The sequence below is a fragment of the Eutrigla gurnardus genome (genome assembly GCF_963514095.1).
Source record: "Eutrigla gurnardus genome assembly, chromosome: 23".
NCBI classification, from domain to species: Eukaryota; Metazoa; Chordata; class Actinopteri; order Perciformes; family Triglidae; genus Eutrigla; species Eutrigla gurnardus.
The window spans coordinates 6974136-6990064 of record NC_139934.1 but is presented as its reverse complement, the minus strand read 5'-3'; the positions used below and the strand labels follow the sequence as shown (position 1 = coordinate 6990064).

The 15929-nt window shown below is 43.7% G+C and overlaps 1 protein-coding gene across 8 annotated transcripts in view; it reads left to right on the top strand.

Moving 5' to 3' along the window:
* Positions 1–11396, top strand: part of LOC311008753 (nuclear factor 1 B-type-like) — a 58777-nt gene extending 47381 nt beyond the window's left edge. For 6 of the 8 annotated variants that reach the window (XM_084002598.1, XM_084002597.1, XM_084002599.1 and 3 more), the window contains 2 exons: positions 1805–1893; positions 5291–11396. In XM_084002598.1, coding sequence (XP_083858724.1) covers positions 1805–1893; positions 5291–5423 — 222 coding nt within the window. In that variant the 3' untranslated portion in view covers positions 5424–11396. The remainder of the gene's footprint in view (positions 1–1804; positions 1894–5290) is intronic. The other 2 variants (XM_084002601.1, XM_084002602.1) reach the window with 1 other exon arrangement.
* The last annotated feature ends 4533 nt before the right edge of the window (positions 11397–15929 follow it).

The window sequence follows — 15929 nt, the reverse complement described above, 5'->3', positions numbered from 1 at the left end:
GGAAAGGGAAACCCGTCACGTTGTCTTTGTCCATCTGAAGCCGTTACTATGAGCTGCTTTTATTAGATTTTTTTTATTTTTAAAACAGGAAAACCAGAAATTACTGCAACTGCATCAAATAATTTACTTTGCAGAGCAGTTTTTTAAAATGTGGCACCGCTATAATAGACACACACAGAAGGCTTCAAAACAAAACAACACCACCACACGCTCCCACACCTGCTCTTCCATTCCCAGGCAGCGAATGTGAGAAAAAAAAAAACCCTCCATTCATCTCTCGCCTTGGTTAACCCCTCGAGGGAATGCCACCATCAAGCATTCCGCTGGGAAAGATCCGTGATCAGATGTCATTTGGTATTATCTAAGGAAGGATCCTAATCCACAATCTGCCTGCATCTGTTTGCTAACGTTCCCCGGCTCCGGCCCCCTTCTCCCCGCTGCCTGTGCCACTCTGATGTGCCGGTGCCAGCGGACAGATGGCGAGCCCCTGGAGGAGCGGTGGCACCGGGCGTCTGGCCCAACACGCACATTCTCTCCAAGCTTTTGTCAGGCTGGAGAGCGCGGCAGCGGCGTTTGGTGGGGGGTTTTTAGTCTCCCAACCTTCTCTGAATGCAGAGCGAAAACACACCGGATGGGACGCATTGTTCCCTTTTCAGTGTTGTTTAGCAGCTATTGATCAAATAGAACATCAAACCATAATGAAAAGGTTATTAGTCACCTTTAAAAATCCACTTTCTTGCCGCTACTTTGCATTTGTCCACCAAAGAAATGACTATTTGAGTACTTAAAATAGGAAACAGTCATCGTCTCCATCCAGGTGCTTCGGAGGAAAAAGAGAAGCGTTTCTTGACGGCCGCAAATGGCTTTGAATATTCAGCGTACATATCTGATTAAATCCCCCTTAAGAGCCTCGGCAAAAAAACGTCTGCCACTGCACGCAGAGTGCTAACAGTGCAGTTTTTATCCCGATGCATTACTAAATGAATGTGTTGACCACAGGGCAAGGTTAGGTTGGTATTGGCAGAGATAGCTCTCAGCTGGATTGCCGACACGTGTGCTTGCATAATGCATGCAAAGGAGACACAGTTTGTGTGTGGCTTTTTTTTTTTTTTTTTTTCTTCCTGTTGCAGTAATTTGTAATCTGTATGTGCGGGTTGGCATGTCTTAAAGGGACGGGTGGGTGGGGCAGCGTGCATGTGTGTATGTGTGTGCGTGTGAGGAGTGTGTGCTGTTTAACTTCATTGTAATTTTGACCCCTAATCAATAAAAACAGTTTAGCTAATGAAAAAAAAAAGCAGTCTGCATGCTTGAGGGCATGCGTACTCCGTCCTGAATCTGAAAAGTGCACTTACAGCTGAGGCGATGCTTATTGACAGGGCGCATGCAGCCAGCCGATTGCACGGCTTCATCGGCTAACCACCTTAAAAAAAAATAATTAAAAAAAAGCAGCAAAATGCTCACATGAACTACCAAAATATGATGCCACCTACTTGTGACTAACCAACTCAGTTTTTGTTGTTTTTACTTCCAGGTTAGCTGTCACTAACTATGATTGCATGCTTTTTTTTTCCTGTTTCATCCATAGCTTTTGATGTTATTTAAGCATATATTGATCATTTATTTATTTTTTTACATTGTGAGTAACAGCTATAGGACTCATGTCGGAGTCGTGTTGTATCCCTGCTGCTCCTCCTCCTCTAGGCTCTTTCTGCATGCATTTGTGTAAACAGTGTTGAGTTGTAGTGTAATCTGAAGTGGAAGTTGTCTTGGCCCAGTGATCTGACTGCTAGGTTTCAATTGACAGCTGAGGAAGTGTGACTGGAGCGTGACTCAAAACGGCAGGCATTATGGCCCCAGTGCCACTGACGACACTTTGGGGATTACTTGGCAAAGGTAACCTTTTCATTCTTTCATGCCGTCTCTCTGTCTCACACACACACACACACACACTTTCCGTAAATAACACCATATAATAAATGACTTTCTTGGTTTTCTGACATTTAGGAAATTCATGTCACATATAAATGCACATATAAATCTAATTGATCTGTGTTAATCCTGCAGTGGTGTAGCTTTCTGTTCCCTCATCTTGTTATTTTTTCCCCATTTATGGTGCTTTTTTGTTTGTTTTTGCTGTCCGATCTTAAGAGAGCGTCGGGTTTTTGGTCCACCTCTGTTTTTAGGAACGGTTTCTCTACATCCTGCTATTAGTTCTCCCTTCAGTAATGTGTTTTTATGTTGGAGAGATTTTTTTTTTGACTTTTATTTATTTCCAAGTTGGATCCAGGTTTAAAAAAAAAATCCCCATTTTTCCTCTCGGATTCACACCCAACGAAAACAAAATGTTCTCATTTTGTAACTTAAGCGTTTCGGCGGAGCTAATTAGAACACATGAAGCCGAATAACAAGTCATTTCAGGTCAGCTTTTTTAGCCACGTGAGGATGTTTTAACAAGCTTAGCTTTGTCCGACTTTATGCTGAAGTCACGCTTTACTCCCATAACTTAAAGTCACAGAAACCCCCCCCTCCTGGACCTCCATACTGTATCTCTCCCCCTCTCTGGGGGGAAAAACCAGAACCCTTTCACCAAGGCACAGCAAGAGAGCTGAGCTAAGCTTTTTCCTGTTACGTCTCCCTTTTCCTCTTTTCCATGGAAGTGTAGATCATCGTGTGTGTGTGTGTGTGTGTGTGTGTGTGTGTGTGTGTGTGTGTGTGTGTGTGTGTGTGTGTGTGTGTGTGTGTGTGTGTGTGTGTGTGTGTGTGTGTGAAGTTCCAAACTCTTTTACAAACACACACAGCAGAACCCCCTTCGATAGGCCTCCTAATAGGCCAGTGGAGGTAGCAGAGAAAATGTCCCCTGCAGCAGCTCTCTTACTTTTCCTCACACGCCAGCTAACTCCTCCCCCTTTTCTACATGTGAGTGTACAGTAACGAGCGCAGATCAAATAGATCCCGACTGAATTTAGTTAATTTTGTTACAAAGACGGTACTGTAATTCTATTTTTTATTCCCCCTTTCCTTTTGATGGATTATTCACGTAAAACCATCCAACGTATAGATGGAATCAGTCGGATTCTCCTCTTTTATCTCGCTTGCCCCTTTTTTTAAAACGGAGCGCTCCCCGCAATGCCTCCTTCAGTACTAGCCCCCTGCAAATTAAAACGCTGCCAGACTCGCATGTTGCCATTGTGCAGGAAATGGGTCAGCAATCCATTAAGATGCCATTAGATAATCTAATTTAGGGAGCTAATCCTTAAACGAAGCACGCTGTATGCCCGGGCTGTGCTTGCAGGGAGCAGAATTAGTGAGGTTTGGGAGCTCGGACGGGGCGAGGGGGAAGCCATCTTGAAGGTTACCTAAGGAAAAATGCAAGCGATCCAGGTCAGATGTTCTCCTGCAGGAAACGTAAAGCAGCTTGGACAGAATAGTGGCATTTTATTTCATTTTGCTTGACAATATGCCCCCCAGAAATCCCTGTAATGTGGCACCGACGTGGCCTGTGAGTGATTGCATCGTACCGGATGATTTTAAAAAAGGGCACAAGAAGCAAAAAGTTTGTCTTTCTCAGGATCGGAGCCCGTTTTCTGCTTCTTAGGACACAAAGTTCAAAGTCACGCTAAGGAGGCAAGTCTCAATTAGAAGTGAAGGGAGGATTTCCGCCCTGCACTTTGTGATTCAGCCTGATAGCGGAGGAGTTCTTTACATAAAAAAAAAAACACACAGCCCAGTGCGGCTTTAGGTTATAGGATGCAGATACGGACTGACAGCCATCGATTTTAACAAGATTAAAACCGATCTGCCGGTTTAGTGCGCACAAAGGCCTCCTCGAGTCCGCTTTTGTAGCTGTGTGGTCCCCCCCCCCCCCCCACCTTAATGTAAGCCATTACCTGAGAGGAGTCTCGTAAGGACAGAAACACCAGAGTTGGAAGGAGGGAGGGAGGGAGGGAGGAAGCAAGACAGGGAACTGGGGGGGGGGGGGGGGGGGAAGAGAAAGCTGCAGGCTTTGGCCACTCTGTGCACTCTTTGTTCGGCAAGGTAGGAAAAACTTAATCCCCCCTTTCCTGTCCGATGATTTTTGGCAGGGTGAAAGAGAGAAGGAGGGAGGGAAGAAAGCAGGAGAGAGAGGATAGCATGAGGACGGGCTGGACAGGGGAGAGAAGAAAAAAACTAGAGAGGATTAACCTTGAGGTTGTTTTTAACTCTTTGTACGCTCGAGCATAATCCAAAACTTGAGTGATGTTTGTTTTTCGTTTTTTTTTCGTCCTTCTTGCCTTGAAACCTTATCAAAGAGGCTCTTTTTAGGCCACAAGGTGAATTGAATTTGCACTTCCATTGTTTCACGTAAAAAGAGCAGCGGCGAGTGATTTGTATGAAACGCCGGTTGATCGGCGAAGAATCACGTCTGTGTTGCACATCTTCAGACATAAGCCTCTTTTCCTTGTCACCCATCTTCTCCCCCATAACATTTCTTCTTCTTCACTTTGTCCCAGTGTCATTCTTTCTCCCCCGCTCTTCTTCATCCGTCCACTTCGTGGTTGGGGTAGAAAGGGCAGGTATTCTCGAACTTAGTGGTGGTGATGTGAGAGGTGGGAGGGTGTTAGATGAGTGCACACTGGGGGCCTGTGGGGGAGACGGAGGGGGGGGGGGAGTGTTGGAGGTGGTGGTGGGGGGGGCTAATTATCTGACATCTACGTAGCGCAGCACCCCACGGGAACAACATGCTGTTTGTTCCCGCTCGCGTTTTCAGTTAGCACCGTTGCTCCCCAGGAACAATCACTGTGTTGTTTTGCCATTAGCGTGAGATGAATAGGGATGGGACAGCTTTGTGTAGAGACCCCCCCCCCCCCCCCCTCCCCACACTTTTTACCCACAACCCCCTTCCTCCTCCTCCTCCACCTCTACCAATCACACTCTCCCCCCTTCATGCTTTTTCTATACTGCCATCAATGCAGAGACGAGGGCCCTCCTTCTCTGGGAATCAGGTGGATTCACCTCCGCTTAGATTCATGAGTTACTGATGCCATTTCTTTTCTTTTTTTTCTTTATTTAACCCTCTCGGTCTGAACGACACAAAAAGTCAGACCTTGAACCTTGATGACTGTCAGCAGAGCAGCGATGCTGTGTGTTAGCGAGGCAGTGTTCAGGATAATTGAAAGAAAGAATCTAATTCTGACTGCATGCTGCACAAACAAGTTAACGGCATGTGACTAATCTGTCCGCCTCTCTCTCTCTCTCTCTCTCTGTGTGTGTGTCTCTCTGTCTCTCTCTCTGTCTCTCTCTCCCTCCACAGTCCTGGTACCTGGGCGAGCTTAGTTCCATTCCAAGTGTCGAACGGGACTCCGATTCTGCCAACAAATGTCCACCAGAACTACAGCATAAACATCATTGGTGAGCCCCTGGTCCCCGCTGAGACAGGGAACTGAACACACAGAGAGAGGCCGGATGACTCCCCCCCCCACCCACCCTCCCTCCCCCTCTTCCCCCTCCCCAGGGTGGTGGATGCGTGGGTGGGGGTGTTAGTGGTGCACAGCTAGCGCTAAAGGTGTCCGCAGCCATGGATGAAACCAGCAAGCAGCACGAGCTGCACAATTGTCCCCTCCTCCCCCTTCCATCTCCCCTCCCTCCTCCCCCTATGAAGGACACTGGCCATGAAGTGAAGATGAGAGTTGAAAAGGGTAAAAAAAAAAAGCTTCATGTCTGCTGTCTTCTCCCCCCCCCACACATCCACCAGCCACCAGTCAGTCGTTGTGTTTGCAGAACTTTTCAATCCATTCAAATACTGTGATGTATAGATGCCTTAATGTTTGATTGCATGACACTCTCTCGTCTCTTCGCGGCTATTCTTACTATTTTTCCATGTTGGGGTAGGATGTACAATCTTGATTTACACACACAATTGAAGAGGTCTGCGCATCGACAACCTCTGCCTGGTGGACGGTGCCGAGACTCTAAGACTCTAAGCTCTTCCCCACCCTCCCCCCTACGATCCCCCCACCCCCCCCTCCCACGATTCACTGTGTACACCATAGGAACAAAAAAAAAACAACAAAAAAAATTGTGAATTCAGAGTGTTTCTTCTTCCGTTTGATTTCAGTTTACTGTGATACTCTTTGTTCAGAAAAAAAAAAAACGTGTTGATTTGTTTATCCTTTTACTGCTACTTACTTCGAGAATTAATGCTTACGGAAAGAGTTGAGAACTCTCGATGCGGTTTTTAAAAAAACACTAAATGTTTGGCTTGAGATTGGACCCCTCATTAAAGAATTTGCAACTCCTTTACAAAAGGATTTTTTTTTAAAAATAAGAAAGAAAAAGACGGAGAATAAGAAAATCTCGATAGAGGCAAGTGCAATTGAATTTTTTGAAGGGAAGCTATCAGTCTGTCAGCCCAAGACTCTAAAGGAAGGGGGATAAATATTAAATGGTTTTATGGGTAAAAATGTTTAAGTAAGCATTTGAATTTGATTTCAGTCACATATCCGTCTTCTCACATGAGAAAAAACATCAAGCGTGGAAGGCAGTTGAAGGCAAGCACTAAGCTACTTGTGCAGCGCTGAGCAAAAACCAGCACTTCTTTTAAGCCCTTCCCATCATTATGGGGAGTTTTTTTTATTTATTTTGGGGAAGAAAAAAAAAAAATTTAAATAACCGAACATAAGTAAAGAAATGAGACACACATAGTGTGTAAAAATGGCATTTCATTTTCCTTATTTTTTTCTTTTAAATGTTCACGATAAGATCAAGAGCATATGCATTTGGCCATCAGCTTCTAAAGCTTATGTTTACAAAAAAAAAATATATGGAATGCAAAGTGTTAATCCATGGAAATGTACCATTCATGCAAATGTACAGTAGGCTTATGTGTAAAGCTACAGTTGTGTGCAAGGTTAACTCTGCAGTGGAAGAGGTTGAAAAACGGAAATTATGAATCCAGGTGGTGGCAAATCCCTGAAATCTAGAATTGTGCACGGTATGTTCACAACCATTGCCTCTCCAGTCCAGACATATTTATACAAGAAAATCTCTCCAGTACTCTTAATTTGCACGATGACATATAGTCCACATTACGTGCCTTGCCTTTGAATATAGAGACATCACTACACTTGTTTTTGCTGCATTTATCATTATAGAAAAAAAAATTAACATTTTTATGATAAGAATTGTTTTGTACTCTGAATGAAATTGTTGATTTTTAACTTCATGTACTACTCTATCTCACAGTTACATTGCATATCAAGGCTGTGTATAGTTGCCGTTTTAAAGTTTGTAATCAACCAGCATTCTTTTTTTTTTTTTTTTCAGTATTTTTGGTGGTTTTTCTAATAACCTGTCATCTTTTGTTTTGTTTTTTGTTTTTTTTCTTATTTTTCAATGCTCATTTTGTTCATCTTCCAATTACTATTGTGGAGGGTGGAATTCAGAATTATGAAAATTATGCAATACCAAGTTTTGCCTATGTAGGTAGTGCTTATAGATGCGTCAATTATTAGAGGCTAGTTTGGAGATAGACAATATTGTAATGCATTTATTTTGTTGATATCGTGGTTTGTCGTTGTTGTTGTTGATGATGTTGTTGTTGTTGTGGGTGTTTTTCCTTTTTTTATTGACCAAAGTGGGGACTGCTTTCTATGCAGTGTATGACATGACAAGGTCTTTTTTTTTTTTTTTTTTTTTTAGCATATAGGCCTACCGAACGACGGTGAGATGTGTTCCAGTGTATTTTTGAATTCGGGAGTTTTAGGGGGGGAGGGGGGCGGTATATTTTCTAGAATGCACCCTTGGTCTTTCTACGGCTGCAAAGTCACTGATTGGTCTACTGTGACTCTTACTTTCAACTTTCCACCTGGGGTGCTAGCATGTGACCTTTCGAAAGGAGCTCATTTATTTTTTCACAGGAGAGACGGCTTGACTTGTGGAGGCGACAATCATTTTAAGAAATCATTCTGTGCAGAATCCCATTTTATTCCCGTAGAGCCCTAACGGACGGACGCCGTTTTGCCGCCACGCCCTATGCTATTCTAGACGTCACCGAAATGCAATTCCCAAGTAGATGCCTTAAAACACATCAGTGAAGTGGCCTGTGACCTGCGCAACAATCACACACCGACTAATGCTAGTGAGACCTGTCCAAATCAGTTCAAGACAGGCTCAAGCAAGCCTTTAGAAAGTATTTTATAAGTAGTAGATTTGTATAAATGTATATACGATATGCACATATGTCGATTTCCTGAGATACTTCCCCCAGCAGAGAGCCCAGTAGAATATGTGGAGTAAATATTGGAACCGCAGAAGCGTGGTGTTTCATGTCCCTGTAGAAGCTTAAATAGAATCCACTAGAAGAAAAAACATAGCACTTAACTAGCACATATGCAATCGTCTTCTTCCCCCCGCCGTACAGTGTTTTGAACCGAGTCTTAAACTTAATCTCAGGCGTATTGCAGGGCATTATTGATATCAATCACAATCTTACCATTTTTAATGTAAAAAAAATCACAAAAAAACTACAAAAAACGACTTTTCTTCTGTCTCAGAGACACCCTTTTTGCACTCTTTCCCTACAATCGTGAAAGAAATCGCTCCCCCCCGCAGGGAGACGGCGGTACTACCGGGAGCTCTCTGGCAGTAGTAAGCGAGAGGGCTCGGAAAGCAGAAAACGTTTTTCAAAAATAACCCTCAAGTCAAGCTCAGTCTCTCCGTCTTCACCCAGATTTCTTATGCAGAAAAAAAAATGTTTAAAAAAAAAAAAAGTCACCCCGTTCTATGTGCACTGTTCTGTCTTTTCTTTTGTTTTAGTCTTTTATTTCTTCAGAAGAAAAACTATAAGTGCTTTGCAGCCTTTGGCCATTGGAGACCCCACTGACGTGCATTGTCCCCAAGTGTGTATGTGTGTGTGTGAGTGAAAATGTCAGGGTCACTGTGCCGTCGGTGTTTATTTGAATAGGAGACTGTACATAAAGGTAAATATCTTGATTGCGTCGATAGCAGTAGTCCGTGGGCTTGAACTCTGCTTTGGCAGCTTGAGTGTTCGTGTGCATGCGCGCGTGGTTGTGACTTTGTGAGCTGGATGTGTGATCGAGAAGAGAAGATGAGGGTCTTTCTATTGAAAAAAAAACACAAAAAACAAAAAAACCTGCCATAGGACAGGAGTTTGTACACTGTAAACTTTCTCGAGAGTTTTTTTCCTCTTAAGCCCATATTTGTAAATCTTCAAATTCTGGGGGAAGATACGTAAATTCCATTGTAGGGAAGAAAAAAAAATTTAATTTGGGTTTTTTGTTTCGGAGGCCGGATTTGAGTTAGAACTCTCCAGGTTTTCCCGATTAGTAGAATCAGTTGTGTTCCTGTATGTAAAGTAAAAAAAGGGGAAAATATTATATACAGATCCGTAATTATTAAAAAACAACAACAATGAAGGCTTTTTTTTATTATTAATATTATTATTTGTCATCTTGGTTAGTGCTTAGATATTTCCATTTGGGAAAACACTTCATGAATATTTGAATTGTTCTTTCATTAGTGTGGCCATAGCGAGTGTGATGTGATTTATCTCATTTTTTTTGTAATTTTTTTGTTGTTGTTGCAAAAAGGGTGTGAATTCTTGTCCAACAAGATCTTGGTGTGAGTGTGTTCCTTGTAGCAGCTGGGAGGTGACTTCACTTATCCAGTAGAAATGGCCCCCAGATTGCACCTGACCTTAAGCGAGAAGCAGGGTAAAAAAAAAAAAAAATCTGCAATGACAAACGTCCTCCGCGAAATCTATCGGATAGTTTTTTCTTTTTCTTTTCAGAGGAAATGTTGCACGACGACGTAGGTCAGAATCCGCCGTCTACTTTGCTCCGTATGCAGACGACGCTCTGAAATATCTTCTACGACGTTTAGGCATTACTCATTTTGCACATTCCACACGCCGTCTATGCCTGATAGGAAAACACCTCGTTCGCCCTGCAAACATTAACGGCGGGTGCTTCAGAATAGGCTACTGCACCTTCCAGCTGATGATAGCTTGTGTATTTTGGGGCATGGCTACGTATATATCTATTGCTACGCGGGGTGTGAATGTAGCCTGTCGAAGAAAAAAAAAAAAAAGCTCTTGTAACTCTATGAAATATTAATCAGTGTTCCACCCATTCATGACACTCAAGGCGACCTTATTTTAGAAAGTATTATGTCATTGATCAATGCAATCATCGAGAAGCAGGACAACTTTTATGCAAGGAGGACCTGTGGCACTCATGCAATACGTGTGATTTTCCCCCTTTTAGCCGATTCTCACACTGTGGGGACTGAGACGGGGGGGGGCACGCGGACTTTAGAGGGAAAACACTAATAAAAAACGTCATTTTTTTCATCCCACATGAGCAATACACACCTTCCATACATTGGCTAGCTGCTAGTCACTTGGCATCAGGTTGTTATGAAACATGAAAACCAGCATTTTTACAGGATGTAACATTCACCAAAAGAAGACAAAAAAAAAGATAGCAATGCAGTGCCTGTTCCAGTGTCTATTGTATATAAATGTAAAATGTGATAGACTTACTTTCATATGTGACAAGAAAAAGAAAAACACCATCACGCAGAACAGAATGTGGCGAACTCATCTAGAAATATTTCTTCTTTGATGTTTTTATTTTTTTGTTTATTTTGTGTGATTTATTATTATGTCAGCCCACAATGCCCACATCAAGCTTGTTCAAAATTTGAGAGGAAATGTTCTTTTTTTTTGTTTTCGGGAAGGGGAGGGGGGGGCAGTGCTACATTACAGAGCAACGAAAGGATAAAATAATGTCTTTTCTTCAGATTACTCACCAGTCTGATTGAATTTTTGGGTCTTGTGGCACTTTTACGTCCCTCTGCGCACACGTTTCTACTTCGCGCATCGCGGTGGAATTATGATATAGCAAAAACAACAACAACAACACCAACAAAACAATATGTAAACAGTCTCCAGTAGTGATCGTAGTTACACTGCAAGTGTGTGCAAAAGGTCTATGTATGTATCTGAATGTACGTTTTAGAGGACTCTTTTGGAAACCTTTTTTTTTTTTTTTTTTTCGTTCGTTTGTTTTTTGTTTTTTATCTTTTCATTGACAGTTTAGGAGCCACAGGTGTCCATTGTGAACTGTATAGCGAAGGCCTTGATATCCCTTCTTTTATTGATTTTAGAAACGCCGAGCATTAGGCGATGCCTTCAAGCTGGTTACATTTGGTGCAGGGGCTAAAATTGCCACAAGATTAAAATCAGTGTAAATAAAGGCTCAACTTTTTGTGATTGTTACTGTTATATCCAGCCTATACTGCTAGCAGCTGTTTTTACTGCAGTCAATTACTGGAAGTGGATATATTTCCTATGCAAAACTGTTTAAACAATAAAATGAGCTATGCTACAAAAAGGACTTCTACGCCGTGGCTCTGTCTTGTGTTTTGATTTTCATGTTTTGTTGGCTGAAAGAAATTGTGGGGAAATCCAAAAAGCATGTAGGGACTGTATGAATATTATTGGGATGGGGAGGAGGTCAGAGAGGGTTACTTTTGTCAAATTCTACTTCCCTTTTGAGATTTAACGTGGAATCCATACTTGTATTATTTCCAGTAAGTTAGAAAAGAATATTAATAACACTAGGGAGGGTCTTGCCTTCTTGTTTTTGATTCAATCATTTCCGTCGAGTGCATCAAGTAGATGAGGGGAAATGACTGTCCGTATTAGAGCGCCAACTATAAGCGTTCAGGATCACCTCCCCCGGGGAAGTCTGGGAGACCAAAACAAGGTGCCGGGGTTGGATGAGGACAGTGCCAAATCAGAGGAAAGGCGACTATTTGACTTTAAGTATTAAACTAATTGGATTTCTTTGATTCTCAGAAGTGTGTCTGTGACAGTTTTCCCTGAAAGCAAACATTGGGTTTTCATGTCCTGGAGCGATCCCATGACCCCGCATACCCGTGCTCCACCGTGGTATTACTCCAGCTAATCTACTGTAATACCCCAATCCCCGAGGAATGGGAGACAGACTACAGTGTTTGGACCGCGGCGGTCTGCTGGGACCTTCGGAGGGTCATGCAAGGTAACATCCATCTGGGTCACTGTGTCAAGTACATGGAGCTCTGATTGAGTAAGCCTGTCTAATGGGATTGAGGACATTGAAGGAGGCAAAAGTCAGGCTAAATCTCCAATTAAGTCTCATTACGGCCTTGTGTGATGGGCTCAGTGCTCAGCTGGACACTTGATGACAACAACAGACACCGTCGGCAGTGCCCTCGTGTTCTGTGACCCCCCTTATGGCCGACTGAGGCACTGCACCTGGCGCACCTATCGCAGAAAAAGGGCCCACCTGGCCCGGGGCACAAACCGGAGTTCATTTGGCTATCATTAAAGAGGACCAACTTTGTGGCACGCTGATCTAAAATTACCCGATCTATAATGGTAATCATCATGCCATTTATCAAAATTGGCCAGTTGAGTCAACATCTGGCTTCAATAGGAGGCTCCAGTCGGTGAGGGTCTTGGCAGCGTCTTGCACCCTACATATTTTCCACTCGCTTTTATCAAGCCCTGCTGTCAGTGATTTGACGAAGCTAAATAGATGATGATTTGGCCCTATTATGTTTCGCCGGGCTCAAGCAAAGGGGATTTGTTGATTGCCTTTGTGTTTGTCCAGTTTTTTTTTTCTTCCTCCTTCCTCCAGGAGAGGAAAACGGCGCCTTGAGGTTCTCCGACATGCGTCTCTGACTGTACCAATGGGAGGATGGAGATGGGGGGGTTAAAAGCACAGCGAGTACTCTCACACAACGCTGTGAGTGCAGAGGCTGGACCGGGGCTGGTTGGACGCGAGCCAATGCCAGCACAAAGAACTCTGTCACATCCCCAAGTTTTATGGGAGGAATATAAAATATAATATTCATCTTGCGTTCTGTTGGAATAAGGTAATGAATTTATCTGATCCTCTCGTCTTTTGGCATCAAAGCACAAGCGTAATGCACTTTATCGAGCAGGAAGTCATTAAGGCTAGAATTTGCGTCGTTTTTTTTTTTTTATATATTTTTTTTATTGGTTTAGAACCAAAGTGAAGGATTTATTTTGTTAGCGTTTGGTGCTGACGACGCAGAGCGCATGATTCCAATGGAAAAAAAGCAAACAAAATGTGAACTTGTTTCGAAATAGATGAAAATCTTGTATTTCTTATTTTGAAATAAAATTCACAGGGGAAGAGATTTCAGTAAATCAGGAATGCATTTAAAGGATTAGTTCGCCAAAAAAACAAAGAGGAAAAAAAAGACAAGTTGGGGTTTTAGCAGGGTTCCAGTCTTTATGCTAAGCTAACACTCCTAGCTGTACTTTCATATATATACACACACAAAAATTCTAAAAAAAATATTGTTGCGACAGTCAGGTGAACCTCACAAAATGATATTTGGAAATATCCGATGAAGATTCAGCCTCATCGGATGAGAAACACTCAAGATCTCAACAGCCTGCTGTCTGTTTTGCAAAAGAAAAAATGTAGTTGAAGAGAGCTCTGGGAATAAAAGGAAAAAAACAGGGCCGTCTGCAAATGCACTAGTGCTAAACAGCACTCTGGGCTCCGTGTATTCCCACACATATTTGCATAAATTTCATAGTCTAAGTCACGGCCTGTGGCTGGAGCGTGTTATTAGTGTGTATCTCTACGTGGCGGTACGAGGGCCCGTCGCACTGAGGCTCGTTGTTATCTCGTCTGAAAGCGCCCTGGTATTACACCGGGGCCCGGCGGAGAGCGGGTCTTAAGATCGTGGGATTTGTTCACATATTAAAGCATGTCTGTTTGGATGCGCAGAAAAGAAACAGGTGTTCGCTGCTTGTGTGAGAGAGAGAGAGAGGAAGCAAACTCATGTGTGCGTCTTTGTATTGCCCCCCCACCCCTCCCCTCACTCTGCCCCCCCGTGATGTTTATTCGAAGGCGTACATTGGATGAGAACACGTCGTTCATGTATGTGTGTGTGTGTGTGTGTGTGTGTGTGTGTGTGCATGACTTGACAGAGGGGGGGTGGGGGTGCTTTATTGAAAAGTACTCTTCTCCTCCCCTGTTCAACATGCTGGATTAGCACCAGCAGTTTCCCATGGAGCCGTCCCTCCCAGCCCTCTGGCCATTTGCATAAGGCGCAGACAGGCGGAGATGCCACAAACAAACCTGGCACACACACACACACACACACACACACACACACACACACACACACACACACACACAGCGCCGGCTGCCTCCTATACATGAACCCTTCCCCTCGTCGTCCCCCCGGCCGCGACAAGAAAAAGACACGGCTCCGGCAAAAACACACTTAAATGACCAGGTTCTACAGTGTAAATTAAACTGTGTGTGTGTGTGTTTTCTTAAAGTCGAGGCCTGTGTTTCTGCTGCTGATCACAGTGATTCACAAGTAAAGAAAAGCAAAGGGCTGAAGGAGGTGAGAAGGCCTTTCATTGCTCTGTCATTTGGACAAAACTCCCCCTGAATCATCGTGCCGTCCCAACGCCACCCCCAACCCCCTCGTTTTTCTCTCTTCCTCCAAGATGGTAATGTTCACCTTAAAACATCTTTACTGTACTGTGGCTACATAACGCAGCTCTCTGCACCGCTGTCCGGCCGCCAAGTTCCTATCAAGCCCCTGATTTATGGCGCTTGATGCATTCCTTGGCCCCAGCGAGCAGGCAGTTTAGCTGAAATATGAGAAGAGATGCAGAGTACACACTCAGAGTGTGTTTCAGTTTAGCCTGCCCCTGGTGCAACCTTAGGATTTTGTCTGCGCAAAAAAAAAAGCTGAAAAAGAAAAGTTTAAGTAAAAATATTCCAGCAATGTGTCCGTCCGCCTCATCGGCGTTGGGTGATAACAAAAAGAACTGTAACCCAGCTGTCACGAAGCCCACAAACCCCCTTTTGTTGGTTGTGACATGCAGCTCTCAGCCTCCCAAATTACAGTGGGATTAAAAATGTTAACTGCAACTCTTGTGCCTTTTCCTGTCCACTTACATGCGGAAAATTGCATGCAGGTGTACGGAAAGGAAGGAAGATCAGCAACTTTACAGTAGTATTTTTGTTGTACGGGGGCTTTCTGGGGCTTGTGCGGTAAAGACCCGCAATCAATCACGGAGGCTCGGAGCGGCCGTTTGTCTTCATTTTCAGGGGGTCTTAATGTGAAATTGCTGATAAACAGAAATCTGATAAACAGAAACAGACATTTTTGCAAAACAAGGGGGAAAAAAGTCGAGCATGCGGAGCGTTTTTTTTTTTTCTGGGGGCCGAGCGTTGCTTTGTCTGCTCCCGAGTTACAACAGTGTGATTACATGCTTTATTAAGTGCTGAAGTGCTCTCCCTGAGTAAAAGCAGATGTCACCACAAGGTCTGTCACTGAGTCTGGATCTGGGTGCCTGTGGTCAGTGTCTCAACCCACTTGTAGCTCCCTGTGGTTTCCCATCAATTGAGCTCACAAAATCATCGCCGAACAGATTGAGTTGGAAATGCAGAGGGGTTTTTCTTCTTCTAATTACGGCACCGCTTTATTTCCCAGCGAACACATACAAACATCCGCGTACATTCATGCTGGAAATATCAATTCCATGCTCTCCGCTGCATGATGATGCGACGAAGCAAGAAGTCATAAACCCCTGAGTAACACGCTGAATCCCTGCCAGCTCCGGGGCTGCTGAGTCTGACCTTTGACCTCTCAATTAACGGTGGTTTCATAGGATGCCATTACTCTGATGCAGTTATCCTAATGTATAAAAAGCCTTTTTTCAGGCCTAAATGAGCCGCCTGACTGCTCAAATTCACCGCATCGGAGGGGTGACGTCGTCTATTTTGGACTTTCTGGTTTCGTGCTTGCTTGGTAAGGCCGTCACGTCTCCTCCCGCTTGATTGGTGACACCTGTCCTCGTTAGCGTAGATGCCGGTCAGGTG